Consider the following 18048-nt stretch of genomic DNA (forward strand, 5'->3'; position numbering starts at 1 on the left):
TCATTTTGCATATATACATTTGCCGATGTTCTCCATCTCGCCGTCGCTCCGTTTACGTTTTGTCGTATGTAAAGTTTTCCATATGTTTATATAATATATATATATAGTTTTATATAATCTGTTCTCTTTTCCATCTATTTTTTTTCATTCTCTTAGTGAACAATAAGATAAATGATAACGTCATTCTTCAATTTATATTTTTTGCTGCAATACTAGGTTCGTATCATTATTTTAACTAACGAATATTAGGTTTGTTTGTTGAGTTTTGCTATACCTTTTACTTCTTGCATTTCGTATTCTTTTCTCACAATAACTTGCCTGGCCTCTTCAAACATATTTTTGTGACAGCAATCTAATAAATAATTGGACGCATAGGTTTTGTAAAACCATTCTGTGGAACATAAGGCAATAAATATCCTATGATTTTTTCTCTCTTCGTCGCGAATTTATCATCGTTATTTATGGTTCTGCGCACGTCCCACCAAACAAATATACCCCCACCGCTGTTAGTACTTTTGCGTTCTACACTCCACATGATGCCGCCAGAATACTTTAACATGTTTCCTTGACGCTTTTTTGCACCAAGCGCCACACCAACAACTAACCCGATCTTTTCTTTTATTTCTGGTAGAAACTATTGCAAAGGTGCGTTTCTTCAATTAAAACCTGGGAAGTGAGAATAAAACAAATAAACGAGATATTATTTACAATTTTTTCGGTAACAGGCAATTTTGGAAGTCTTGCATAGTGTGTCCGTGAGATGGCTTAAAGTTAAGGGGAAACGTACTGTCCCAGAACTACCAGGGCGAAATGATCCCTTGTGATCAGGGAAACGTAGAAAGACTAAAGTGCCAAAACGGCAGGATTGCAAGAGAGTCAACAACAGTGGCGGTGTTACTTTTCGAAACGAAACTCTATCGCTTTATTCGTACACAAGTAATGGAAGGTGGTGGTGCGCAGGTGTTGCGTTACACACTACAGAATAATCGTACCTACGCAATGTTTATCATGTATATTATATATAGATCTAAAAGCTATATGTGTGTTATTCTTTTCGTCACAGAACTATCCACGCCATCACTGGGTGTGGATAAGCGAATCTAAGGAAATCCCAAAACTCACCTAATCGGGCGGGAAATTTTACTAAATGCTGATGATTCATATAGCATTGCCGGTACCGGTACAGGCGGTATGGGAAACGAAAATGACCGCGCGCGCACACACACACAAACAATATGGAACGACGACAGTAAACGATGAACGAAGAAAACACGATGACGATGACCACAGACAGACTGAGTGGTACCGAGCACCGGCTACGGCGCGGATAGCAGTAGCAACAGCAGTTGCAGCATTAGTGAAAGCAGTAAAAAGCGCATGAAAGGATTAAACTAATTCAAGGCAACGGCCATAAACAAGGATAACGGTGGGAAAGCATCTGAGCCCTTAAGAATCTGACAGTTTTCTAATAGGGATCTCGTCACTCATCGCTGCTTGCGCTGGATCGCTTCCACCACCTGTTGCGACATGCCATTGGTGTAGGGATTTAAGGACACGCATTGATAACGCGTTGGAAGAAGAGGTAGATAAATAGGTGGCGCAGGGTTAAAGTATCGGGTATTCTGCAGGACGCTTGTCATATTGCAGACAATCTTCGTCTAAAAGAAAACCGAGGGAAGGCATGTTTCACACCGCATTGTGATGCAGAAAGCTGGACTGCAATGAACTGCCCGCTATCGTAATGTAATTTGACAACAAAAAACGTAAATTGTGTGGCGATATCCAACGGTATTGCGCATCCCATCCCATTTACCCGTCTCTATACACAAGGCCAGTGTGCCTGGTGGCTGTGCTGCTGTTGCGACTGCCTCGCACGTCCCACTTCCGGTGCTAGCTTGCTCAGTTGCGTTGCGCTTTTACATACCACCGTACTGGTATGGAGCCATATTTGGTTGCTGGGGCACGTACGCACCGGCGTACTGCGGCGCATACTGGGGCATTCCAATACCAGGCCCAGCCGTCAGCATGAGCTGCGGTTCGGGCATGATGATCGACTTGTGCTCGGTGCTGTCACCTTCCTTTTGCCGCTCTGCATCGGACGCTTCGAGTTTGTCCACCTTGGAGGTATACTCTCTCGTCACCTGTCATGTGGCGCAAACAGAAAGAGCCCATTGTTAGATGCATGGTTCAGAGCCATCGAGCAAACATCGTGCATTTACACCTACCTGGATGATGTAAGGCATTGCAAAGTCCATAATGTTATGACGCCATGCCAATTCTAGTATAACATCGGGTCGCAGGAGATCGTAGCACTTTTAAGAAGAGGCAACAGGCAGATTGGTTAGCAAAGAAATCAAAGCCTTTAAATGATGCACTCACCTGGAATAAGCATGCTGCGAAGCAATCGTATGCGCCCCGCTCCAAGAACCATCCAAGCAGCTCCTCCGCCAGCTCACCCTGGTGGGACTCGGCTGCGTACTCCATCGCATCCTTGAAGAGACGATCCTTTTTGCACAGCTCCACACTCTGCTTCCAGCGGTTATTTCCTGCGACGGGGAAAATATGTGTGATGAGTGAAAATTGCGCTTCTTAAAACGAGAAGCTATTTATTTTTTGTTCTTCTTGAGGCCACATCACAGTCCCAACTAGAACATGTGTTGCGTGGGGAAACCATTACCTTTGTACAAGTAAGCGGCAATGCGACGGAATTCGGTCAATTCGTGCTTCTCGAGCTTCTGTGCCAGAGCAATGTTGTCAAAGTTGTCGAACGCATCAATCGACGTACGTAGACCTTGGTAGTCCTCCTCGTCAATCAGCAGCCCATTCAGTGCCTCGTTAATCGCCTTGTTGTTGAGGCTTTGCACTGACCGCAGATAGGTCTTCACGAGCTGCAGGTGGCCTTGCTTTGTGAAGAAGCTGACCGCTCGCGTGTGGTCCATGCGTGGTGCCAACACGAGCAGCATGTCGTTCAGCAACAGTGGCTTGTAGTCCAAGTAGAACTGGATCGCCTTGTAGTACAGCTCAATGTTGGCAACCTTTGTAATAATGTCCTTGAAGTGGCCCTCTCGCCACGCCTCGGACGGATGTGCCATCATTGCCAGCACAGCGTTGTCGTACTCCTCGTATTTGTCGTACAAAAACACCAGTTCGGACCAGAGATGCGCCTGTTCGGCTGCCCGCAGCACCTTCGGGATGTTGACACGGGACCAGAACAATTCCAAATGCTCACGCATCTTAGCCGGTTTGTACTTGGAGTACAGGATTGCCAGCTCAGTAAACATGCCCATGTGCGCCCGCTCCAGCCCCAGTGCGGCCTCCAACAGACCAATCAGCTCCTCGAAGTAGCCCCGATCCTGATAGTAGTTGATCAGATCCTCCAGCTCATCCGCATGCACCACAATATGCAGGCCGCACATCTGCGCCAGCCGGAACTCTTCCGCGTCCACGCAGGCAAAACACACCTCCTTCCAAGTGCGCGTCGAGTTGGCTTTGCGTGCGCCATCCACCGCACCCTGGAACTCGCGCAGGTGCACCAGCGTGATGGCGAGGCGTGCAAAGTTGCTGACATTGTTGTACAGCAGCTTGGCCGCCTCATACATACGGTCGTTGAAGCACCGATCGCCGATCTTCTGAATGTCGGCATGGTTCGGTCCGGACACAAACTCCTCCAGATCGGCCAACCGACCGGTACGAGCGTACGCGTAAATCAGCTCGCTCTCGATGTAGCTCTCGCGAGCTTTCTTGCGTGCCATCTGCAGGTAGCGCACCAGATCCTCCCAGGAGTCGTTTTTACTGGCCGTTTCCACCACGTCAATGTACGCGCTTGGGTCATCCGCTTTGATGTAACTGTCGATCGCCTCCTTCACCAGACCCTGCTGCAGTTGGGCGCGGGCTAGCTGCGACCACACAGCCGGCTCATTGCACCGCTCGGCAAACTCGTTAGCGCGCTCCAGATTGTTAACCTGCTCGATCAACACCTGTATCGCGGACGTGTTTACGTCGAACTTCTTGAAGATCGCAAACGCCTCCTCGTACAGCTCATTATTGATCGCAATGTTGGCGATATCAGGCGCATCGTAATTGTCCAACCGATTGATGTAATCCATAACGCGGCTCCTATCCGCCTTGATTGCCGTTAGGATGAGTAGGTTCTGCAGGTTGCGATGATCCGAAAACACGGACGAATCGAGTACAATCTTCTCCAGCAGCTCGATTAGCTCGTTCGGCAAATCGGCCGTCATGAACGCCTTCACGGTGACGGAAATATCGTCCGGATCCTGCGTCTCTGACAGTGCAGTCTGCACGACCTGGTCAATCAGCTGACGCTTGTAGGGATTCGCTTCCGACAGAACCTCGGCCCACAGCTCTGCATCACGGCGACGCACCAGGTACCGTGCTTCAGATTTGAACAACGAGTTCTCGTTGCACACCGCGATCAGCTCCCGATCGCACTGACCCCTTTCGTAGGCAACGCACGCGAGATGCGGATCGCGCTTCTCACAGTACCGTCCAACGACGCGACTATCGTAGAACTGGTTCTCCTTCAGGAACCGCTCCGGGTTGTTGTTCGAGTCGATGTAGATCTTAGCCAGCGCGTTGTGTGTCGCTGGTTCGACGCATCCCTCGTGGACACGCGACTCCAACCACGGCAGCAGCAGCTTCAGCCGGTTGCGCTTCTCAACCTCCTCTACCAGCTCGTCCGTCGAGAACTGGCCCTTCACCACCAGGATCAAATTCTTGATAATGTCCTCGGAACAGTCGACATCCAGCAAACCACCAACGACGACGGGCAATCGCGACGGGTTCACCTTTTGCACGTAAATTTCAATGTACTTCTGCAGGCTGTTGCGGTACAGATAGAGTACCAAGTCATGCACAAAATCGAAGCGATCGCACACTATAATCAGCGGCAGCTGATCGGTCAGTTTCGCCTCCTTCAGGAAGTTCTTGACACGCTCCGCGTTGTAGCAGTTTGATTCGCGGCAAATGCGCTCTACCTCCTTGATCTGGTTCGTCTTGCAAGCGGCTTGAATATACTTGAAGTGCACCTCCGGGTCTTGGCTAAAGTTCACAATCGACCCAAGGAAGTAGAACAATCCCTCGTAGCTCTTGAAGCTCTCGAACAGATCGATCAGTGCCTTCGTCGTCAGCTGTTCGTGGTACTTTGTCGCAATCTGCACGCAGATCTGCAGATTCTGCCGAATGTTAGCCGTCAGCATCGCCTTCAGGCATTCGAGCGAATCCTCCACCGAGAGTGTACCGAAGAACCCGACCAGCCAGTCACCGTTCAGCAGCTGAGTGTGCACAACCGCCCGCTTAATGTCGTACAGATCGGTGTAGTGTTCGAGAGCACGTTGCAGCAGTCCAGCCTTCTCGCACAGCTGCGCAATGTGCGCACGGTCGTAGTGCGTGAACATGGCGTTTCCAAGAATCGCATCGGCGACTTGCGGGGCCGACATAAGGTTCATCTCGAGCAGGCGCGTCTGGAGCGCACCCTCAGCAGGCCGGTTGTTCTTGAGCGCGTCCAGCAAGAATGCCGTACATTGCTGCACCATATTCTGCTCCATGAAGATGTCCACGATCTGGTTGATGTCCGCCAGCGGCTCCTCATCGGCCACAAGCATGCTCGCAAAGCCCGATCCTTGCTCCGGGTTCGTGCGCATCACGGAGCGGAGCAGAAACACGTAATCCGGACTATAGTTCACCTTCTTGGCGTACAGTACAATCTTCTGGAACTGTCCCGTCTCGGCGAAGCACTGGATCACCTTGTTCGGCACGTTTGAGCGCAAATAGATCGAAAGCGCCAGTGTCGGATCGGAGGGCTTCACCAAGTCTCCCAGCTCCTCGCTGCATTCGAGCTTTTCCTCCTTCAGCCACTTTTCGCACAGCTGCTTGCGGCCTTGCGCCAGCACCGGCCGGCACAACTCGAGCGATTCGTACTTGTTCAGCTTGCCCTGATCGAGCAGAATGCCAAAGTACTGCAGAAGCGGCGGCGAGTTAGTGCCCGGTTGGGCCGGCACCTGTTGGAACTTCTGGATCGTCTGGGGCGTTCGTAGGATGCCCTTCGGTGCGATCGCAGCCACCTTGGCCGCCTCCGCGAACTGCCCGTTCTGAAACAGCTGGTTGAACTTGCGCACAAACAGATCCTCGGCACCGGACAGATTGTTACGTACGGCCATGCGCAGCGCCAGATCTGGGTTCTGCAGCACCGTGTTGATGTACGGGATGATCTGCTCCTCATCAACGGTCACCGAGAGCACCTGGCCCTTGCGATTGACACCTATAATGCCACCGCTCGATTCGTGTGGCGCCGTCACAAAGATGGTGTCGCCAGAGATGCGGTTCATGTAGATGCAGGTCGCCGTCTCGATGTCGTACATGTGAATGTACCCATACTTAGTGATCAGGTAGATGACGTCGTACCTGGGCGAGACTTGCATCGCGACAGGAAAGTCACTCTGCGCTTCAGGTGGGAAGAACACGTCCACCGCTTTCTTGCTGAACGCGACATTACCGGCCGGTGGTGTGCCAACCTCGATGATGTGCAGCTTGGCCGCGGTTTGCGAGCGAACGGCAAAACAGAACAGCGTCGATAGCTCCTTGTTCTCCTCCATCTTGAAGGTCGCGAACGAGGCAGCATGACCCTCGATCGCTTGCGACACCTTGCGCTCGACCGAGTACAGCTGCATAGCGCCGATCACACGATTCTGTTGTGCCGAAATACCTGCAATCCCGAGAGAGTTAATTCCACTACCTACGAAAGCCTTCATCTCTTTCTGGGTACATACCAACTAGCAGCAACCAAGCTTGCTTCGGATCGGTGCGATAGTTGATTATCTGGCACCCGTTCAGGGACGAGTGGCGTTCGAACATCTTGATCGGTGTCGAGTCGCCCTCCATGGACCAATGGTACACGGACGTCTCCGTCACCAGTGACAACGTGTTGAGCGTGATCCACTTCCAGAACACCACCTCCTCGGTCATCGTGTGCGCCTTCATCTTCGACTTCATCTCGATGTTGAAGATTTGCAGCGTCTTTTGCGCCTTCAGTGCGATCACCTTGCTCGCCGGGTTCATAATTGCCGAATCGGCACTGATCGGCCGCCGGATCGGGTTCTGTGCGTCGTTCATGTCGATGATCACGACCTGTGCCGTCTCGCCGACCTTCTCCCGGACGCAGATGAACTTGTCCGACTCCATCGTCAGGTTGGTGAACGAGATCGAGCTCGCATTGATGTTGTTGTTGGTGAGCTGCAGCAGCAACAACAGCAGCACATTTATCACGCCAACCGGTCGTAGGCAGGATGTTTGCAGTCGTCCAGCGGTCGGTTTGGGGAACGATAATAGCGCCACAGCCACAGGGTGGTGGGCAAAAAAAAGGATGATGACGATAATGATGGCACGGTATCAACGCGGCGCATAGCAAACATGCAATGGCAGGGTGGAGAAGAAATAAAACAGAATTACGATAAGAAACAACCCACCAGCAGCCACTTTTTGCAGACGTGGAACTGTTGGCTGCCTATTCATCCATTCGTTGATCTTCAACGTTGGTCTATGTAAATTCGTTTTTCAGCCAGTTAGATGAACGTGCGGCAAGAAAATGTATGTAATATGTAGTAAATGCTTATGCTTCATCGAAAGGAAGTCATCGGAACCGTATAACAGATGCATCCTGGCTACGGATGCAAAAATGTAGTGACCGTGGAGAAACAGACATGATAACTAAATAAAAGGAAATTTAATTTCCTATCATGGAGAGCGGTCAAGTTTTGCCGTTTCCCATTTGGAAGCCCAGCACAAGGAGCGACGACGGTTCAAAGCCAGCTCCTTGCATGCAGAAGGAGCCGAACATTAGAGGAAAATCCAATCGAAACCCTGGTGTGGGTCGTAGTAGCCATTGCGTAATGTCAAATCGCTCGCTTCCTGCTCGTCCCGTGCTTTAATTCGTTTGCGGAACACGCGCGCATTGCTGCTGTCCTTTCCCTTTTACTCTTATGACGCTACGCTGCCATCCCTGTGGCCCTGCGGCGCATAGATGGGGCAATTTGGGGTGCCATCGATTCTTCTGACCGTCAGACGATGTGGCACAGCATGTCTTTCATGTTCTGGGTGAGTAGGGTTTGGATTGAAGCACAGTCCCAACATACCCATACCCATCACATAGATCGACACTATGACACGGTGACTCATGCCCAGATTCCAATAGTGTCAGTTATCGTTTAAAGCACAAAAAGGGGCGTCGGGCTGTGGCACATGACCAACCAACCAAACCTTTCTCCCGATGGGTGGGATGATGATGTGCGACAATTTTCTAGGTCATCTCGTTACCGTAGTTGGAGTGAATACTTTTCTTTTTCCTCGTGTGCTGCCGTCACGCACCGCTGGTAAAAAGAACAATGCTCTTCTCGAACTCACCTGTAAGTGCTCCTGAAAACGTATCGGCAGTTGTTGCGACATTGTTCCGGCTACGTTTACTCCTTGCTACACGTCGAAAGGGTCTCCTCGGAAAAGGGATCTGATGTACTAATCAAGTTGTATTATTTACGGATCGACCAGACAGGGCACTATTTGTTCACAACGAGTTTCACTGTTTTAGTATTACTCGTAGCCAATCTACGGCACTGTATTCATCCAACGGTTTTCCGTGGGACCTTACTAAAGGGCGAAATAAAAACTAATCAAATCAAAAACATGTAGGATCGAAAAAACCACAGTACAGGAACGGCCACGGGGAGAGAGTGAGAGGAGCTTTGTTTCTCTTTCTTTCCACGGTTGGACTTCTCTCTCCCGCGAAACACCGAAGCCGTGCCTAGTATTCCGATGTCCGCTCTCACGCACACGGTCGCATACACTTTTTTCTCTCTTCTTTCGCTCTCTCTTCGTCCCCAGCAAAATGGCCGCTCACTTGGTGCTGTTGAGTCAGGCCTGCGGTAGCCAAGTGCCACATCACTTTTCAAAATGCTTGGTCTCCGCCCATGCCCCCGTCAACCCGCACGAACCCACTGAACCGTATGTTAGCCGACCACCGCACTATTCGGTAACATATCCGGTCCGTGGGATATTCACTTTAATCCAATTAGAAGCACATCGCCACCATTCCAGCAGCACCTTTGTTTGTGTAGTCCAATCCAACCATTAATCATACCGCCTTTGGGTACTACTTCACGATGCTATTTACCACTTTTCTCTGCGCTGGTAGCAGAACACTGAACATATAGAAGTAGATGAAAAATGGTTCGTGTCCCCGTAACGCTATCTTGCACGCCTCATTCAGGGAGAAAAAACGAAACTAACGGCCTTAGCTGCACAAAGCACACCTCCCACTCACCAATGCGTAGATTTTTCTCTTAAAGTGCTTTGTCCGCCGTGGCGCTTCGAGATAAAGTTTTGTTGTAATATTATTTCTACTGCTCTTCGCCTCGACCCTTTCCGAAATTGAGAGAAATGCGAAGACTGGCTTTAACCATACGAGCCAAGGTTGCGTGAAAGAGGGATACTTTGACAGATGCATCTAGCGAAAAGTGCATAACCCATCTGACAGCAGTCGGAGCAGTTTGCATTATTTTTCAATCAGCTGATTCACGAACGTACGCTGTTCGTTTTAGATATAATTAAAAGGTTGGCGTTGAACTTTGTACAATATGGATAACCTATTTTAGCTGGATGAGTGGTTGCTATTTATCTTAGTCTTTCTTGACCGGTATTATACAGAACCATTGGCGTCTTAAACTTTAACCTGCGTATTGATGATTTGATGACGAACTTTGAGGTTACGCAGTTTGAATCCGTCGAAGAAGGTAAGGAATTTACAGAAATAACTGCCTTTGTAAAGGTCTCTAAAATCTACCAAAGCTTACATGTGTTACATGTCACAGAACCATTACAAAAACTAACCGAGTCAGCCCGGGATAAGGCTATCTGCGACTGTTGGGAGGAAATGCCTTTCAGCTCACAAAAAATTATCCAAATCTAAATACGGCCAGGCTGTTCTTACATAAATAACAGCAATAACCTACTTTAGCTCTTAGTACGTGTGTTTAAAGTCAAGGGTGAATAGCTGATTTACTAACATTAAATTAACCCAATTACTACTAGGTCTAGAATTGAGATACAAAATGGCGGACAACGGAGTTAAAATTAAATTCAAAGATAACATTTTCTTTCACTTTCTAATCATTTGCAAAAAAACTATAATTCTGAATTAAACGTATTAATGTCTATTCATATCACAAAACTGTCCTATCACTTCTATCATTAATTGGCTAGTATTTGCTCTGTATCATTTGATAAATGTATTTAAATTTTTGTTGAAATGTAGTACCATGAAAAAAACTTAACCAAATTTACTTTTCCAACCAAAAATATGCTTTTTTGTTTACCAATTGCTGTTGTACTTGGTCAACTGTTTTACCTCTTGTCTCTGGTACAAATAAAAAAACAAAAATCGTACTGAGCATACAAAATCCAGCAAATAACCAAAATGTTCCCGCCTCACCGAGACCATTTTGCATTGGAATGAAAGTTTGCGTCGTCAAAACCGATAGCGTGCAGCTAACAACTGAAGCCAAAGAGCCAGCAAAATCTTTTACTTCGATCGCAAACATTTCACTGATCATAATCGACGGAACCGATCCAAACCCGACCGAAAATAGGGCTACAAACACGGACAACCCAAGTACCGGAAGCCATTCCAAATTTTCCACGTGTGCTGCTGAGCCATTATGCAGCAGTTCGAAATAAACGCCCAGTGCAACATGAGACAAAGCCATAATTACAGCCGAGATCATCAGTAACCAGCGACGTCCTACTATATCGATAACAAACGCAGCACCTAGAGCACCGGTGACTTGCATTGCACCTACAATTATGGTGGCCACTTCATGGTTCATCGAAACCGAGGATTTCTGTTAACGAGAAATTGTTAACAAAGATTTATTACTATTTCATATCTAGCTGTAGAAATAAGATAATACTAAGGAGCATAGAGTGATCGTTTACCTTGAGTTTAAATCTTAAAAATAGTAGAATTATAATTTTGATTATCTTACCATGAAAATGTTAGTGGTGTAGAACAAAACTGCACTAATGCCAGTCATCTGCTGGAAAATCATCAAACCTGCAATGGTAACAAGTGGCCTCTTCGTTTTGGCCATATGCAGGAACGTTTTAAGGGTTCTTATGGGATAATTCGCGAGGGCATCCACTTGCGCCTGAAGCAACTCCATCTCGATGGAAACGTTACCTTTAGGACCACGCAACCACTTGAGAACTTCTATCGCTTTGGTTTTATGTCCTCGTTTAAGCTACAAAGGAAGAATTAAGTAATTGAATTTCAAATCTCAACCGATAAATTGTTTACGCTCTAACCAAGTACAATGGAGTCTCGGGCATCAGCATAAATATAGGTCCGAAAAGTAGAAGGATAAAACCGGATATAATGTTCAACTGAAACACGTTCACGCCTGCCGAAATACTGAAGGACATCAGCATGCCTAGATTAAGCATGATCTGAAACAAACAACTTGTAGTGCCTCGGCTCTGTTTGTCCGCTATTTCACCGATATAGATTGGCACCGACGTCAAATAAGCACCGACAGTCAGCCCTTGCAGAAATCTACCAATGTACATCATCACTGCTGCCTGGGCCCAGGTTAGCAACACCCATCCTATCGAAGAAATAGCGAAAGGAGAATTTTATTATCACCATTACCCGACGAAGATGCACTCTTAATCACCGACCCATGAGCAATGGTATCACAAAAAATAGTATTGTATTTTTGCGTCCTTCCGCTCTAAGCATTATGCCACATGGTATGGCAACCAAGGCGCCCCCGATAGGCATGCAAGCAATAGACCATGAAAATTGGTTACTGTTTATGGTAAAATTTCGTTGAAACTCCGCTAACATCCGTGGGCCCGTTGGTGCAGACCAGCCGAACACCATCCCGATCACAAGTGCGCCATAGGATGCTGCAACGATGCCGGGATTTTAATAGACAAGATTTTGATACACTCAGGCACATTCGCAATTATGTGGAAGCTATAGTTTTTTTACCTGCTAAAGCCGCGATGCATTGATTTTGGTTGGGAAAATAATACGGTAGTTTGACCATTCTTGTTGGCGCAGCGTCTGGCAACGTACAGGAATGATACTTCGAAAGGCAATATATACATGATTGCGAATCATATACCGTATTCAATGAATGTAAGAGAGAGAAAAGTCCTCAATTGATAAAACCCAAACAAAATCACATCAATGTGGATTTTTTACGACGTGTTATCAGCAAGGGATAAACCGATAAGCTTCATGATTGATAACTTGTTATGTATAAGGTTTCATTAAATGAATTTTCCATAAGTCTATATCCTAACTATTTCAAAATTGCAAAACAAATTGAATTTAAACTTTGAATATTTTCTAAAAATTTTCAAAAATTCAAATTTTTTTACATCATTAAAATTACACCACAGCACAATTACACCACAGCTAGTAATATTTGTAGCCACCTTATTCCTTTAATTTAACAAATCTTTTTACGCCAAAACGTCGTTTTTATTAATTTATTTTAGGAATGAAAGATCAACCACAATATAAGGAAACTTATACAAATGTAAAACATTTAAATCTTCCGAATTGCCTTTATAATATAGTTTTACGCTTTTTGTATGTTAATTCATATTAGATGTACGTCAAACAATGATCTAGCTGATTCTATCCTATTGTTCATATATGCATACATTGTCCGTATGATATCAAAATAAAGACTAAATAAAAAAAATATGTTTTCTTTGAATTTTTAACACCACCCTAATATAATAACGATCTTAGATTGATAGCAAAATATTTTAAAAAAAATGACATTTATTTTGTCAAACTACGTGTTTGATGCCCACCGATTGATGCGATCGGTTATTTACAATTCGCGGGGGGTTTTGCTTTTGCAATAGATAAAATTACTCTATATTATGTTTTTAATGATAAATAACTAAAACTACGTTCTCTTTAGTTATGCGGATGCAGTGTACAAACACGTTTTAGAAAACAGCTTAGGAAACGCATGTATAAAAGCCGGAATATCTCATAGAATCGTCTGATATTTTGACAAACGATAAACAAGAAGAATAAGAAGCGTCTTGGCATTTTCCTCAATAGCTCATTAGGGAGACTTGTAGAGTGTTTTCTTTACATACGGTTAATTTAGAGAAAGATTTGCCACTGTGCATGAAACAATCTTTTGAGTGTTCTGTTATAAATAGTTTTGTTTTTGTGCGGAAGTAAACACTTCTTGAGCAAGGACGAAAATGACACAGCAGCTGAAAGAACAACTTAAGTTTGATATTGTAAGTTGAGTGTGCTCCAAAAGTGCCGGTTCCAGATCCGAAATCACCTAGCATATAATAACACATGCAATCATTACCCATCTGCTAGGAATGGGGTCACGAAAGATTAGTTCGAGCACAGCAAACGGTGGAAGTGCGACCGTTCGATGTAGAATCATGGTCCCTATTGGTTCGCGAAGGGCAAAGCCGGCATGTCAACGAGGTATACAAAAACAAGGAATTTCATTTTTTATGATATTAAAACCGATTGTTTTTTTGTGAGAATTGTAGGTACGATCTTTGTACGAATCACTAGTCAGCGTGTTTCCCACTACTGCTCGATATTGGAAAGTTTATATCGAACAGGAGATGAAATACCGTAATTATGAACGTGTGGAGAAGCTGTTTCAGCGTTGTTTGGTGAAAATTCTGAACATCGATCTGTGGAAGTTATACTTAACCTATGTCAAGGAAACAAAAGCTGGATTGAGCACTCACAAGTAAGTCGCACAATCCAAACAACCGGGAACATCAATACAAATGGTACTTTAATTTTTTCTTTCTCAGAGAAAAGATGGCACAGGCGTATGATTTTGCCCTGGAAAAAATCGGAATGGATTTGCATTCATTTTCTATTTGGACAGACTACATTACATTTCTGAAGAGTGTCGAGGCCGTGGGCAGTTATGCTGAGAATCAAAAAATAACCGCCGTTCGAAAAGTCTACCAGCGAGCAGTGATAACACCGATTATCGGCATCGAGCATTTATGGAAGGATTACATCGCATTTGAGCAAAACATAAATCCGATCATTTCCGAAAAAATGAGCGTAGAGCGATCGCGGGATTACATGAACGCAAGACGTGTTGCAAAAGAGCTTGAAATTGTAACAAAAGGGCTGAACCGAAACCTTCCAGCCGTACCGCCAACAGTTACAAAGGAAGAAATTAAACAGGTTAGTGGCAGACAAGAAAATAGACATAAATCATTAGAAATTGAGATATAATGGAGTGGATGTTCCATTTAGGTGGATCTTTGGAAAAAATATGTTGCATTTGAAAAGTCTAACCCATTGCGTAGCGAAGACAATGCGCTCGTAACTCGCCGTGTTATGTTTGCAATAGAGCAATGTTTGCTCGTTCTCACACACCATCCTGCAGTGTGGCATCAAGCGGCACAATACCTGGATCAAAGCTCGAAACTACTCGTTGAAAAAGGGGTACGTTAATCGTTTGACCATCATGCATGTTTGCTTTAACCATTACTTTCTTTCGGACGTTCATGCTAGGATCTTAACGCGGCTAAAGTGTTCAGTGATGAAGCTGCAAATATTTTAGAGCGTGCCATCAACTCAGTTTTGAGCAGAAACGCATTGCTCTACTTTGCTTATGCGGATTTCGAAGAAGGGCGCTTGAAATATGATAAAGTTCACCAGATGTACAATAAATTCCTCGCTATCACCGATATCGACCCCACATTGGTATGTATTGTGCATGAAATGTATCTAAGGATAAAAAGTTAATCTCTTGATACTGACTTCTCTTTTACGATAGGCATACATACAGTACATGAAGTTTGCACGGCGAGCCGAAGGTATAAAGTCGGCTAGGGCCGTCTTCAAGAAAGCTCGTGAAGACGTTCGCTCCACATATCATGTGTTTGTGGCTGCCGCCCTAATGGAATACTATTGCAGTAAAGACAAGGACATTGCTTTTCGGATATTTGAATTGGGTCTCAAACGATTCGGTGGATGTCCCGAATACGTAATGTGCTACATTGATTATTTATCCCATCTGAACGGTACGTACCCGTATGGTTGAAGGAGGAAACAAATTAATTCCTAAATGTTTCGATTTGTTAGAGGATAACAATACACGTGTGCTATTTGAACGAGTGCTCTCATCGGGCGGTTTAACGCCCCAACTCTCGGTCGAAGTGTGGAACCGGTTCCTAGAGTTTGAATCCAACATCGGCGATCTGTCCAGCATAGTAAAGGTCGAACGGCGCCGTAGTGCCGTGCTAGAGAAGTTAAAAGAGTTCGAAGGCAAGGAGACGGCCCAGTTAGTCGATCGCTACAAATTTCTCGATCTCTATCCGTGTTCTTCATCGGAGCTGAAATCAATCGGGTACAGCGAAACGCACGGCATGATAAGCGTGACGGGCGTGAAACCGGCAGCGGCTCCCGTTCAAGAACAACCGGAGCAGCCTCCGCAGCTTGCAAGACCCGACTTCAGCCAGATGATACCGTACAAACCAAAACCGAACGCATTTCCCGGAGAACATCCGGTGCCCGGTGGAACGTTTCCTCAGCCAGCAGCGTTGGCCGCTTTGTGCGCTATTTTACCACCACCCGTCAGTTTTCAAGGCCCATTCGTAGCAGTGGATAAACTAATTGAAGTGTTTAACCGTATACAACTTCCTGAGGGTAAGCTAGCATTCGAATTTGTGTAACATTTTTGTTATACCGATAATCAACGGCTTATTTACTTTCTCCCCATTTCAGTCCCACCACCGCCAAGTGATGGAACACTCGACTCAAGATTGTTTGAGCTAGCTAAATCCGTACACTGGATCGTGGACGACAGTACGTATGCAAGCGAGGGTGGGCTCAAGCGGCGTCGTATGGCTCCGGGTGGTGAAGACAGTGACGAAGAGGCAGTGGCTCCTGCCCCACCAGCTAACGATATCTATCGATTAAGGCAACAGAAGCGTTTCAAATAAACGCAAATCTCCATAATTAAAGGATGGCATTATTTTGGTTTTGGAATGGATGTTCCACGGAGTGAAAGTATGTGACTGTAAAATATATACTAAGGCGAATTATGTCCACATGCTGAGCTGAAACGTACCATATACATTAGTGATGGTCGGTGGTCATGATGATAGGCTGAGGCTTACCATGTCTTTGAGAGAAAATAACAATAAAAAACACGATAAATGGAACAGGGCATTTTTTCTCAATTATTGATACACAGTACATCAATAAAAAAACGCACACTCTGCATTTCATTGTCATTTCGCCTCCATAGTGTCTCATTGTTTATTGTGCAAAATATGTGGAAAAGCAATGCTTTTGGGGGACTGCATCAAACAAAATTCTTCAAAACAATTGCACCCTTTTAGTTGCAGCAGGTTTACATGCGAATCTTCTTACAAAAAATACGGTGTAATGCGCTGACTTGGTATCACGCGTTCTTCGTTCGGGACGGCTTTAAAGATTTTTGCCTGTGAACAGTCAGCAGTTGTAAATTCGAGTATCGAGGCCACGTTACCACACCGATAACAGTAGTTAGGGGCGGACCAAACCGTAACGAGCTGCTTGAGGAACTGATAGTTAATGCCCTCATGAACCAGCTGATGTGCCCGGCAAATCATGCTGAGATTGTTAATTCGCATGAAATCCTGTGTCACCAACACGCCAAATAACCACCCGGCCCCGCGAGGGCTTTCCGCCCACGTATCGATATCATCTGGATCAGACCACACTAGATCGCAGAAGGCGCCTTTGTGTGGTATCTCCTGGTCGCGATTAATCGTGCGTATTTGATCAAGCGTTTTTATCTCGGGACTAAGGCCACCATGCACACAGAGCACCTGTTCATCAATAAGCTGTAAAATAAACTTAATGATTTGTTGCATAAACAAACGGACGGGTGCGTTGTAATTTCCTTACCGCAGCGATCGTCAAAAGATCGAACACCCTACAGCAGTACTTCCACGGGCTAGCGTTGCCATACTTCGTGTAACACTCATCATAAAAACCGTACACTTTGGTGATTTGGCGTGATTCGTGGTTCCCTCGGAGCAGAGTGATTTTATTTGGATATCGTGCCTGATCGGGGAGGTGTAAAGAAAGCAAAATGCGGGTGTAAAGAAAATGGGCAAAAAATATATTTTATGCAAAAGCTTTTTAGATAACCCACCTTCAAAGTAAGCAGACGCGTGAACGTTTCCAGACTGTAGTATCCTCGATCAACAAAGTCGCCCATAAAGATGTAATTCGTGTCGGGTACATGGCCACCGGTGCGGAACAATTCCTCTAAATCGTAAAACTAAGGAATGGAAGAAACCCCCCACAATTGGATTCGAGAATAGAAAATAGCCCTGCTCAACAAGACGATAAATAACGCACGTTTCATTGAGACAGGTTGAGCGTTTTTATTCTTATCACTCCCGTACCCAACGATCGTGACGCATGATTCATCTAAATATACACGCACGCAGGATAAGAACGAACCTGTCCATGGATATCGCCACATACGGTAACGGGTGTGCTGACGGGCTGTACGTTCGATTCCTCCATCAACAGCTCGCAAACGATGTCGCACAGTTTTTTGAGATCGTTTTCCGGCAAATATTTACATTGCTTTGCAATTTCGATCCACTGGTCCAACTCCGAAGCCATGGTACCGTCGTGTAGGTTAGAAGAATGTTACCGTTTTTCAGCTGATTTGTCTGTTCGACGGTGGTGGTTCGTATTTGCTTTTCCTTTTTTGTCGTCAAACTACACGAACGGGTAAGGAAATTAACCCGTAACAACGTAGAAATTACTCTACTGATAGCAACAGCAATCCTCTATAGTAGGAAAAAGTCAACGTCTATGTAAAAAAAATCGCTAACTTCTGTTCCTACTCAAGATTCAGACCGAAACATTTGCACATTTAGACAAATTGACGCAAAAAACGTCAAACATGTTCTGTCAGCTTGTTTAAATTTTCAAATAAA

At 45.6% G+C, this 18048-nt stretch overlaps 4 protein-coding genes across 4 annotated transcripts; 1 reads left to right on the plus strand and 3 right to left on the minus strand.

The window, feature by feature from the left end:
* Positions 1-1780: 1780 nt before the first annotated feature.
* Positions 1781-8460, minus strand: LOC128719998 (clathrin heavy chain). The gene is made up of 6 exons (XM_053813643.1): positions 8419-8460; positions 6789-7251; positions 2678-6724; positions 2380-2546; positions 2226-2312; positions 1781-2141 (listed from the first exon to the last, which is right to left on the minus strand). Exons 1-6 carry the CDS (start codon positions 8458-8460, stop codon positions 1917-1919), a joined length of 5031 nt encoding a protein of 1676 aa, XP_053669618.1. The 3' UTR covers positions 1781-1916.
* Positions 8461-10346: 1886 nt separating this feature from the next.
* On the minus strand, positions 10347-12116 carry LOC128720207 (facilitated trehalose transporter Tret1-like). Its single transcript, XM_053813864.1, has 5 exons — positions 12059-12116; positions 11743-11973; positions 11371-11669; positions 11052-11306; positions 10347-10907 (listed from the first exon to the last, which is right to left on the minus strand). Exons 1-5 carry the CDS (start codon positions 12114-12116, stop codon positions 10347-10349), a joined length of 1404 nt encoding a protein of 467 aa, XP_053669839.1.
* A 1189-nt stretch (positions 12117-13305) lies between these two features.
* On the plus strand, positions 13306-16250 carry LOC128730996 (protein suppressor of forked). Its single transcript, XM_053824091.1, has 9 exons — positions 13306-13344; positions 13433-13546; positions 13615-13823; positions 13891-14278; positions 14351-14542; positions 14612-14803; positions 14877-15123; positions 15185-15748; positions 15827-16250. Exons 1-9 carry the CDS (start codon positions 13306-13308, stop codon positions 16042-16044), a joined length of 2163 nt encoding a protein of 720 aa, XP_053680066.1. The 3' UTR covers positions 16045-16250.
* Positions 16251-16361: 111 nt separating this feature from the next.
* On the minus strand, positions 16362-17942 carry LOC128721623 (serine/threonine-protein phosphatase 6 catalytic subunit). The gene is made up of 4 exons (XM_053815393.1): positions 17561-17942; positions 17247-17375; positions 16997-17155; positions 16362-16932 (listed from the first exon to the last, which is right to left on the minus strand). Exons 1-4 carry the CDS (start codon positions 17726-17728, stop codon positions 16474-16476), a joined length of 915 nt encoding a protein of 304 aa, XP_053671368.1. The 5' UTR covers positions 17729-17942; the 3' UTR covers positions 16362-16473.
* Positions 17943-18048: the final 106 nt, after the last annotated feature.

This window comes from Anopheles nili, chromosome 2 (assembly GCF_943737925.1).
Source record: "Anopheles nili chromosome 2, idAnoNiliSN_F5_01, whole genome shotgun sequence".
NCBI classification, from domain to species: Eukaryota; Metazoa; Arthropoda; class Insecta; order Diptera; family Culicidae; genus Anopheles; species Anopheles nili.